The sequence below is a fragment of the Calypte anna genome, chromosome Z (assembly GCF_003957555.1).
Source record: "Calypte anna isolate BGI_N300 chromosome Z, bCalAnn1_v1.p, whole genome shotgun sequence".
Lineage (NCBI taxonomy): Eukaryota > Metazoa > Chordata > Aves > Apodiformes > Trochilidae > Calypte > Calypte anna.
The window spans coordinates 48,185,227-48,197,366 of NC_044274.1; the positions used below are offsets into that span (position 1 = coordinate 48,185,227).

The 12,140-nt window shown below is 41.6% G+C and overlaps 1 protein-coding gene across 1 annotated transcript in view; it reads left to right on the forward strand.

Annotated features, from left to right (window-relative positions):
- Positions 1-3,535: 3,535 nt before the first annotated feature.
- The window catches only part of DOCK8 (dedicator of cytokinesis 8), an 86,785-nt gene continuing 78,180 nt past the window's right edge, over positions 3,536-12,140 (forward strand). The window contains exon 1 of the mRNA XM_030466881.1: positions 3,536-3,659. Coding sequence (XP_030322741.1) covers positions 3,607-3,659 — 53 coding nt within the window. The 5' untranslated portion in view covers positions 3,536-3,606. The remainder of the gene's footprint in view (positions 3,660-12,140) is intronic.

Sequence of the window (12,140 nt, forward strand, 5' to 3'; positions counted from 1 at the left end):
AAACTGTGTAAACTTTCTTGAGTAAGTTCCTTTTTTTCCATTTTCTTTCCTTTCTCCCCCTAAAGAAAAAGCAATTGAATATGTAGTATAATAGATTAAAAGGAATATTTGATCAGCTTCGCTGCTCATATGCTGAAGTAGGCTGCTGATAATTTAGTCAATCCAAAAAGAGAAAAATGTGCAGTGATCTAAGCATTTGTTCTGTAAGACAGTTTTGGAAAGCTTAATCTTTAGGCATTTTTTCCTTAATTTCTTAGTAATCTTTTTTTTACCAAGAATGTATGAAACTGCAAAATAAATAGTTGTATCATTCCTATGTGGAAATATTTGTGCAAGAGGGGATGTTACCAATATTGTTGCTAGCTCCATTTGGCAATCAAGTAGCCACATCAGCTATTAAGATTATGTTTGGACTCTTCTTTTATAGCTTCAATAAAACATGGGGTAGTGGTTTCTTCTAGAGTAGTTAGCAGTTCTGGAGATCGAGCTGGAGGAAGTACCATCTTTCTCTCTTAATAAACAAACAAAAACTACTATCCCAAAGCTCCTTTTGTAGGATCTGCCATGAACTGAAGGACAGGGATAACAACTATCTAATGCCAAAACTGTTATTATCTTTACAACTAGACAGAGTACAGAATTCTAAATAGGAGCATAGCACTTCATGGAAGCTTTTAAAATAAAAAAATAAAAAGGATGGTTATGGCTTCTAAAAGCAGTATTTCAAAAAACAGATAAGAAATAACGAGCAGCTCTTCTAGTGACATGTTATCTGTAATGTATGCTTGAACTATCAGAAAGCAATTGCATTTGCTAGCAAGGACTTACTGTCTAGTAGAGAACTGTGTAAATTTTTTCCTGGCTTCTTTTATAGAGGAGATATAATGAGGTGGAAGCAAAAGAGTTCACTTCAATGTGTGTAATCCGTACATAAGAAGTGTTTTTTACGAGTCCTGCAGTCATGTAGACAGCATAGAAAACTGTTGAACTGGTGTTTATTTTAAGGCTGTTTCATGGCATTTAAAGAGAACAGTGTTTATTTTAATCTCCAAGTTAAAATTCTGAAAAGCAGATCATAGAATCATACAATGCTTTTGTAAGGGACTTTAAAGCTCATCTACTTCCAACACCCCTGCATGAACCTGGGCACCTCCCAACAGACCAAGTTGCTTAAAGCTCCACCCAACCTGGCCTTGAACACCTCCAGGAACAGGGCATCCACAACTTTCCCGGGGAACCTGTTGCAGTGTATCACCACACTCATAATGAAGAAACAGGAGAGAAGAAGCTCTGCTGTCCACCAGTTTCCTGTGCGAGCAAAGAGAGTAAGTATACTAGAAAGCCCAAAATGTACAAATAAATATTTAATTGGAATTCGGATGCATACCTTCCTGTGGTGTGAGGCCCTCAAGTCCAGGTAGGGTAGGTGAGAAATGCATACCATTTATCCAGCAAAAAAACCCAAACATTGATTTCCTAAAATTAGGTTCTCAAAAATGGATGTGTCCATTTAAAATTAGATAGGTCATTACAATTTTTAAAAGGTTACGTTTTCCTTGTTTCTTTCCACTGCTGACACTGTTATTGTAGTTGGCAGTCAGAAGGCAGACTGCACACTTCAATTTCTTGCAGAGCAGTAACACATCTATGAAAACCACAGCCAGTTCATGCACTGAAAGAGTCATGAAGGCAGTCACAGTCTTTCAACATGCACATACAAGTGCAGACAAGGAGAAAGGTGGTTTGAAGTGATGTTTTGCTATGGCCAGCATCTCTGATACCTACGTTTTCTTCTTACCAACACACATGATAGATCATAGCTACATATCAGTGCTTTGTTGCTAAGTAATATTTTGAGTTCAAGTTACAGATAAGTAGTAGCTTTATCTTGGCAACATAAAGGATGGGTGTAGTGGGTAAGTACCCTGACACAGTGTCTGTTCTACCCAAAGCCAGTGTTTGTTCATTAATGCCATTCTATTAACAGTAGATTTTAATATTTTCTTTCTGAAGTTTTCAGATATGAGATCTTATTCTGCTGCAAATCCTTGTGGGTGTTTTCTCCCCAGGATATATCCATATTTGTTTTGTGTTGGGTTTTTTCCCCTGTCAACTTATTTTGGATTTTATTGCATCTTCCACGTCTTCAGCCTTCATGGACTACTCTGAAGGCATCTAGCTACTGCTCTTCAAAGACACACGGGTTAACATTCATATTTGAGACCACTCAACAGTGAATCCTAAAGAGTGGTGAATCTTTCTGAAAGGATTGTTATCCTCGAATTCACTGGGAATGGAGAGATAAGGTGTGACTGCCTTTCAGTGACTGAATCCTAATTTAATTACCACCAAGGAATGAATTTAATAAAAGCAAGACAACCCCAGACTGAATTGCCTCCACTACAACAGAATTCATCCGTAGAAACTGTATTTGGCTTCAGTTTCCTCTTTCAAACTAAGTATTAGTTCTGCATATCTGCAGAAGCAATGAAATCTGCACCAAGGGGAAAATGCTGGTCAGGAAACACAACTTTGCAACACAACCACACCACACTTACTAAAACTGCCTTTTAAAGAAGTTGGGCTGTAAGTGCAGGTGAAGAGAACAGCAGTGGGGCCAACTGGGCCAGGCTGAGATGGTGTCTGGTGCTGGTCTTACACACTCTACAAGTTTAGGGGTAAGAGAAATGCACGTCCTGGGTGCATGTAAGATGCAAATATTATTCTAGGTAAAGAGCTGGAATCTATTTACATCTGACACCTTAACAGCCTCTGCCTGCCCCAACAGCTCCATTGCTGTGCCAATGAGGCAGCTGGAAGGACCGTGGCTACTTTCCTCCTACCTGAAGGGCGGTGGTCGCCGGTCTGCCCTGCCCTAAGCAGCTCTGCCCGGGCCTGCCCGGCCCAGCCCGGCCCGGCCCTGCCCGCCGGGCTGGGCTGGGCTGGGTCGGCGGGGCCCGAGGCCATGAGGAGTCGGGCTAGAGCCCAGCAGTGCCCGGCGGTGCCCACTGCCTCCTCACCCGCCCCTCACAGAGCAGCGCTGGTCCCTCGGGTGGGGGTGTCAAACACCCGCACCGAGGTTTTAAAAAAATATAGAGGGTTCGGGGAAGGTGCGCAAAGATTTCCTCAGCCGTGCGTGGTCACAGGTACAAAGCGCCTTCGCTTCTTGCTGCACTTGACTCAGCGCTTTGCTGTCCCCGCTGCTCCCCTCTGGAGCTTCCACGGGCGGTTCGGAGGTCGCCTGCGTTAAACATGGAGGAAATTCCTGCCCCCTCCCCGTGCCCAGGTGCGCCAGAGCCAGAGCGGGAAGCCTCCGGGAGACACCAGGGAAAGGCACAGGGCGCCCAGGGGAGCGGGGTTGGGTGCAGCTGGCCGGCGGGGGTGAGAAGCCATCTGTACACAGGGGCAGATCCCTCCCACTGCCGCTGATTTCGGTGAGGAAGGTGAAATGCGGAAGTCGCCACCCAGAACTGTCAGAAGACCGTCGGCTTTTTAGCCCGGAGCATGCAATTAAGAAAAATAAATAAATAAAATAAAAGCCGCCTTTCGTGCTAACAGCCGGTGTCGGTGCTCCTCGGCAGCCGGCACCGGCGGCTGCTCTCCCGTATGGCGACTTTACCCGCCGCAGACAGGAGGGCTTTCGCACTGAAAATCAACAGGTAAGGGGCTTCCTCGTACCTCGCAACTACCCCTCGCCAGTCTTAGCCTGAGACCCAGCCAAAGCAGGCGCTCGGGGAGCGGGAGCTGGGGCGGAACGGCTTCTTCCTGGAAAACCCCTGGGAGAGGAGCCATTTGCCCGCTCCAGCCGGGCTGTCCCTGCTGCCGCCACCTCGGGCTCACCTCGGGCGGGCACCCCCCGCCCGGTACGGACACACCAGGCCCGCCCCGCCGGGCCCCTCCGGGAGGCGCAGCTCCAGGTTGTGCTGCTGCAGTACGGTTTGCTCTGACGAAGTGTACACAGGCGAAGCCGGTTGTGGTCTGAAGTCCTCCGGGAGGGAACAGTCTCACCCCAGGAGTTTGTTCCCCGTCTGTTCTGTCCCACCAACCCCTCGCCGGGCGGAGGGGCTGCGCTGCCTCTCCCTCCGCACGAAGCTGCGAACTGTCCCGGTGTCTAAATTAGCACTTCTGGGAGATGGGGGTGGTGTCTATGTAGAGCATTGGTATCGCAATAACATATATCCCTCGGTTATTTTATTTTTTATTTTCGGCCTTTCATCTGTAGAAGAAAAAAAATCCTTCTGATGACTGAAGATAAATCTTTCTCCCCCGTTGTCTCCGTAAACCAATGAATTAAGAGTTCATCTCTTGGAACACCATAGTCTGCTAGGCTTTGTAAGCGTCTATTTTCAGGGAAGTGCTGACTCTCAGCTAGTCTGTTTCTTACTGTGGTAGCAGTAACAAACCAAGACAATTATTTTTATATTGTTGGGTGAAAGGAAAACACAGGCTTCTTTTTCAAGAGTCTTGTCATCTGAGGCAAAAACTAAGTTTCCAGGGGGTTGATGTAAGTATAAGGTAAGCGAGTTTGCTGACACATAAAAGAGCAAATAGCATAATGGTTAAATAAACTGAGGATAAATCTCTGTGCCAGAGAGAAAAGTATGCAGGGAAACTCCACCTCCTCAGCAATTTATTGGAAGACATGGGGTTTGCAGTTGCAGAGGATAAAATTAGCTTCACTATGATGTGCCTTTCCCATGGCAGAATACACATAAGTGTACCTTTCTGTATCCTTTGGGAATGCATTTTAAATTTATGGTGGAATATTCAAAAGACTGAGACATCATATTGAGAGCCTGTCAGATAAGCAATTCACTACGGGATCCTGACACAGTTCTTGATGATTTGCAAATTGCTTCAATAAAAAGCATAACAGTCTGGTATTTAGAGTGTTTGGGTTGTTTTCTTTCTTCCTATTCTTAGGGCCAGCCTTCTGGCAGCTTTTCCCAGCTGTGGTGGTAGTTGCTGTTCATCTGTATGACTAAAGCATTTTACAGTAGTGCAATTGTAACAACTAATCTGGATTCTTTTCACAGAAGTTTTGCTAGTAAGAACTGCTGTAAAATTAAACAATTATGTATTTGGTTTGAATTTCTTTTTCTTCCGATTCAACAGTGATACAGTAATTTTTGTAGCAAATGAAATGCTCTAATATGCTAGACATCGTGTTCTGAATTTTATTCCAATTTTTAAAATCTGCATATTTATTTTGCAAGTAAGAATATTCTCTTTTATTCAGCATGGTAGAAATTATATACCTTTGCTAACAGAACATTATGTTTCCCTTCCCTCAAAAGGAGGAGGTCATTTTTACATCACTTGAGTGCAGCTTGTTCTACTGATAGTAGAGTGATGTGTCTTCACAAGACGTGTTTTTGATCTTTGTACTTTGGTCTTTTTAAATGGAATTTTTTAAAGTAAGGGGAATATTATGTCAGTGTCTCAGCTTTTGTGCCTGTACACAAAAGGCTACTTTACAGCTGTAAAATTTTGTTCCTCTTTCTTTGGAGTTCCTGTGTTAACTTCTTCAAAATGCAACTTATACGTTACTGTCAAGACATCATTTACAGAAGTAATGACATTGCCTGTCATTACTCTCCATTCACTACAAATTTGCGTGCAAGGTCTTCTCTTTCCCACTCTTTCTCTTGTCAGTGACTTGACTAAGCTTTATACCATTATTACAAGAACGAGCAGAATTTTAGGCTCTGTTCTTACCCCTCAGTATGACATGAGCTAATTAAATAATGTGTAACCCAGTGTGTTTAGTGAACTATAATTGATACTTGACCACCTTATGAGCTATGCTAAACACTGTTCTGTAAAAAAATTAGAGGACATGATCTGGAATGTTGTGTTAGTGCTCTCATCATGAGTAAGAGTTAACGTGAATTATGTATCTTCAGCACTGGAGCTGCAGATGCTTCAGGAACAGCTTTTACATGATAAACATAACATTTGTTCAAAACAAGGTCAAACTTTAAAATCAGACCTTCAAATGCCTTCAAACTTGTAAGCGGTTTATGCAGCCTGCCCACATAAACCTGTCTTCCTACCACTTTATTCTTCCTACCACCCATCTGATGTCTGTTGCCTCAACCTGTTGCCTCCTGCCTTTTTTAAATCCTGCAAAGACTTGCATATAAGTTTTTGATGCACATATGTGCACAGGTAACTTCTATGTATAATGATGTTCATCTCATAAGTGAAGGAGCAAAGCTTTAGCATCCCTTGTGTTGTGCAGCATTCTGACTGCTTACTGCTGTATTACTCAGGTAAGCTGCTGAAAACAGAGCTATACCTCAGAAAACATCCTCTTCAAATAACTTTTTTTAATTATGTGAGAAGTTAGATTTCTGTCCAGCTTTATATATTATTTGAAATTAAGCGTGAAATATCACTTAAAATAAGCTGTAGCTGGTTTTCCAAATTGCCTCTTGCTCTGGGCAAAGGGGGAAGAAAACCTGCACTAGTGTGCATCACTAAGAGACCTTTATGGTGCTCTCTGAGAGCCTTAGGTGTCTGTGGTGGCTGGAAGCCAGCACGGGACATGGAAAAAGCACATCATTCTTGCTGAATTGACTGCTAGACAGTAATTAGAAGATACCTAGACTATGTGCTGTAAATGTGTCTTCCTTCCAATCACAGTATTTATATCCAGAAGCCAAGAAAACTGAAAAATAATTTTGCAGACTGCTGAGAAAAAACCCCCCTCATCTCTGCTAAAAGTTTGTGCTCTAATATTTAGCAGCTGAGCTCTACTTGTTTGAGAGATGATAAAAGCTGACTTTTAATCACTGTGCCTCAGCAGTGTGTTAGGATAAGCACACCATTCAAGAGATTTTTTATTTCTATTCCTTTTATTTATCTACTGTAATTCACTGTTTTATTTTTCACATAGATTTTACAGTAGTAACTATTTGCTTTGACTTAATATGAAAAAAATTGTGCTTTAGGCACTTACCTGGGTCCCTGGTGACCAATATGTTCAAAATGTTTCAAGACATAAATTGCAAACCAGAAAACTATCAAGAGCAGCAATGAAGCTCTTTAACATAAAATGTAACTTTCAATCATGTGACTCATGCAATTAAAAACCCTGTCAGTAGACATACTTCTCAACTGTCTCTACAGACAACCAATGCCTGAATTTACAAGTGTCATAAAACAATTTTTTAACATTTATTTCTATAATTTCATTTCCTTGTTCCTGAAATCATCCAGCTGCCAAACAAAATTTTCTTTCCCAGTTCTAGTTTAAGATGCGTGCTTAAGGATGAGTTCACATGCACAGATTTATAATAAGAAAACCAAACAAACCACACTAACACTATTAAAGCAAACATTTAGCTGAAAATTTCCAATTTTTAGAAGCCTACAATAAAAGTCAACCCCCTACCTAATTCCCAAATTTTACCATGAATTCTACTTTAATTAAAGATGGCAACACATTTAAATTATTTCTACCTGATATAAAAATGTCAGCTTAAGTACTATGTTGTACAAACTCTTGGTTCTGTAGGTTCAAAAGAAATTACCCTAAATGGCAAAGGCTGTTGCAGAGGGGTCAGGTACAGTGCAAAATTGTTCCAGTGGCAGAACAGGCCATTTCCTATGCACTCTAATAGCAGATCTCTGTTCATTGCAGCTCCTTGGTGGGACTGAGGCCAATCTTTTCATTGAATTTCAATAAACTTCTTGTTATATCGATATAATAAAATGTTGGTTACTTAAAAGCACTGACCAGGCATGTTTGTATAGGTCAAACTATTTTTTTAGATTATTTTTTCTTTTTAAACATTAAATGTAGTACAGCTGCAGCAAGAACCTCAGTCCTTTGTATGTACAACAGATTTATGTATGTAGAGCGTGAATATCTAGGGCATATTTAAAAGTTGTGGTAAATTCTCATAGTCAGTGTTTTAGATAAAGTGATAAATTGTAAAAACCTTAATAAAGTTACCAGTCTGATAATGACAAAGGCATTCTCCACATGTTTGCTGCATACCTAAAATGCACATTAATGTTTCACTAACTTTTAAAAGGTACTTGTAGATGCATCCTTCTTATCAAGTATGACCATGGATCCATAGCTTTATAATATGTAAAGTGATGGTATAAATATGTAAGTGATAGTATGGAAAATCCTGTGTTCATTTTTACTGAGTCCACCTAATTCAGGAAAAAAAGTCACAGAGTAGAACACACTTGATGAAAGGGTTGAATCCTGACTTAGTCTAATGAACCTCACTCTGGGGATCTTTATAAGTAAGGATAACTCAAGTTAATAAACCTTTGCAGGTTTATATTCAAGAAAATATTTTCAAACAATCAAATAATAACCCATTTAAATGCATCTAAAATCCATACCATAAATGTGCAGTGCACTGTGGCTTTTAAGAGAAGTTCAGGAATTCCAACTTGGAATTGCTATGGGAAATCACTCTTTGTTATATACTAAATGCGTAAAACACTAGTGGGTTTTTATTTGGTACTTAGAATATTAAGCACTAATAATAGATTAAAGATTAAAAGCAGTATGTATAAAAGTTTCATATGTTATGTATAACAATTTGTTAGAAAGTTTATAGTAAGATTTCTTAGGCTTCCATAAAAATAAATGAGAAACTCACTTGAGTGAATCCTCTGGAGAACGTTACTTGGAGAATATCACTGGAGAATATTATTTGCATGCATAGAGAGTATGAAGATCAGGTTTTCACCTGATCTTAGAAACCATCTTCACCATAGAAAGGTTTGGGTCAGAAGGGACCTTCAAAGAGCACATAGTCCAACTCCTCTGCCATGAGATGAAACCTCCCACCAGACTGAGTTGATCAAAACCCCATCTAAGCTGCCCTTGAATGCTTCCAGGGATGGGGCATCCACAGTGTCTCTGGGCAACCTATTCCAGTGTTTCACCACCCTCATTGTGAAAAAATTCTCCTTTTTATAGTATGAATATGCTCTCTTTTAGCTTAAAACCATTACACCTTGTCCTATTCATATAGGTCCTGCTAAGGTCCTGCTAAAAAGTCTCCATCTTTCTTATAACCCCCCCCCTTAAAGTCTTGAAAGGCCACAGTAATGTCTTTCTGGAGCCTTCTCTTCTCCAGCCTGAACAACCCCTACGCTCTCAGCCTTTCTTCACAGGAGAGGTGCTCCAGCCCTCTGATCATTTTTGTGGCCCTTCTCTTGTCTCACTTCAGCAGGCTCACATATTTCTTGTACTGAGGGACACAACTGTCCAAGTCATGTCTCATGAGAGAAGAGCAAAGGGGCAGAACAATCCCCCTTGATATACTGGGCATGCTCCTTTTGATACAGCCCAGGATACCATCAGCTTTCTGAGCTGCAAGTGCACATGGCCAGTTCATGTCCAATTTTTCATCCCTTAGTACCCCTAGGTCCTTCCCTGGAGAGCTACTCTCAATCTCTTTATCTCCCAGGTCTGTACAGTTCTTGGGAGCTGCCCTGACCCAGGCATTCACAACCTCCCTAGCAACCTGCTCCAGTCTCTCACCACCCTCATATCAAGGAATTTCTTCCTAATGTCTAACCTAACTCTACCCTCTTTCAGCTTAAAACCATTACTTCTGGTCCTGTCACTACACACACGTGTAAAATGTCCCTCCACAGCTTTCCTGTAGGTCCCCTACAGATATTGAAAGGCTGCTACAAGGTCTTCTGAGAGTCTTCTCTTCTCCAGGCTGAACAACCTTATTCAACCACTCTGTTAAGCAGGGCCACCAAGAGCTGGCTGCCCAGGACTACGTGCAGATGTCTTTTGAAGGTCTCCAAGGAGGTCGACTCCACGACCTATCTGGGCACATTGTTCCAGGGCTAAGTCTTCCCCATAGTAATGTGTTTCTGGTGGAACCTCCTGTGTTTCAGGTTGTGGTCTGGTCTCTGGGTACCAATGGAAAGAGCCTATCTCTCCCTTCAGGTCTTTGCATACATTGACAAGATCACCCCCAAGCCTTCCCTTCTTTGGCCTGAACAGTCTCCCCTCTCCTTCAGAGCTGCTTCAGTCCCTTCATCACTTTTGTGATCTTGGCTGGTCTCACTCCAGTATGTCCATGTCTCTCTTGTACTGGGGAGCCAAGACTTAGACACAAAACCCAGGCTTGTATCAATGTCACTGCGCACAGAGGAAGGTTCTTCTCCTTCAACCTGCTGGCAATACTATGCCTAATGCACCCCAGTTTAGCTTTTAGTCTTCTTTGCTGTTAGGGCACATTGCTGGCTCATGTTAGACTTTGTTGAAGTCATGGTCTCCTACAACCAATGTCATCATGGTCCTCTAGGACATCTGAGTCCTTACCTGCAGAGGTGCTTTCCAGCTGGGTAGTCTCCAACATATATTGTGCATGAGGATGTTCCAGGTGCAGGGCTTTGCAGTTCTTGTTGGACTTCATGAAGTTACTGTCAGCACATTCCTCCATCCAACTGAGTTCCCTCTGAAGGGCAGCATGAAACCATGTGGCTCCATGCCATTGATCACTACCCTCTGGTCTGGCTGTTCAGCCAGTTTTGAGTTCAACTCGTTTTCTGCTCATCCAGCTCATGCTTCACCAGCTTTAGCATAGGTTTCCTTTAGACATATGAAGAATACACTCTCCTAAAAGTTTCTTCTTTCCAGAAAAAATCACTTCTGCCTTCCTGACTTACTGCAAGCTGGTTTCTTCTATCTCTTTTAGGTGTCACTGACTTGGTGTCTTCTGGATTTGTGTTCAGTATAAGGAATAGATGGTACAGGTGCAGCAGAGGGAGAGAAGACAGGGAGCTCCAGTCCTTCATATGCTACTCATAAAGGCCAGTCCCCAGTGCAGCCTTTGCACATAGATGCTTTACCTCCCATTGCACTGCTGTTTGGATTCAAGGCAATCTGAGCAGAAAAAATTGAGACTGTGTATCCCTTTTCTATTAATTATGACTTATCACTGCATGTGAATGACTTAAACAGTCATTAAATGCCTGGGGTGGTTGCTTCCTTAGTTATATTAACCTGTCTTCTTTTGGGACATTTTTACAGGTACGTCTCTACTCCAAAGGAGAGATGTAACCTGTAGAAATAGTCTACTGCAAAGTCAAGAATATTAAAGCAGTCTAGGGATGGAGTGTATCTATTGTAAATAGCTCTAAAGATAATAGAGGGAACTTCCTAATCCCTGTGAGGTTATCTTTTCATCAGCCCTGAAGATAATTCATTTGCCTTTCCAAGGGTTTTTCCAGTGAGCAGTCAAATTAGACTAAATATATGTCAGTGCAGTGCTTTTAAACGTGTTTTACAACCACACTTGAGTAAGGACAAATTTGAACTGTATTTGTAGTTTGGCTGGTCACTGTGTGTAATTCAAACCAATATCAATTGATTTGCATCTCACATTCTGGCACTAAAAGTTACTGGTTTTAAGATGAACTATATCAAACCCTGTCTGCATCCACACAACCTGTTGAACTGTATCTGGAAGTAAGCTGTGCTTACAAGGAAAGGAAAAGCAAACAATGTGCAAAGCCATGTTTCTCAGTGCAAAACTGTGTGTGTCCTTAAGATGTCTCCAATTCTGATGGAAAACTGTGTTAACATCCCTTCCCTCTCTAACAGAGGTGGATTCTAAAGCAGTTCAGGAATAAACTGAGGAGGAAGGCAAAAGTATATAACAAGATTATGCCATAGGGTATTAATTCATGGTGCTAATACAGATTCCTGTATGTATCTGCTCTTTTTTCAAATACTCAGAGAGCTTTTACTAGATTTAACATCCTATTGTCTATTACAAAGACCATACTCACAGATCTTTCATCTGGTACACTATGGGTCAAATTACATTTCCTGCCTAAAACTTTCAGGAAGTAGGAAAGAAGGAGTTAAGAAAAACACCCTCTTAGAAAAAGTCTTTGCCCCAAACTTTATGATTACCTTTTCTGGAGTGGTCTGACTGCTATGCAAGCAAGGTGATAGTAGCTGCTTCAGTAGGGGACTGATGACAAACACAAGCACATCCAGTCGAATCTCTATGAAAAATTACAGGTACAGGTACATGAAGGATAATGCCATAATACAAGTGTACGCTATCAGCAGGTAGGTATGTCTAAAACAAAGCCCTTATAGCTGGTGATGCAAGCATAATTCTGTT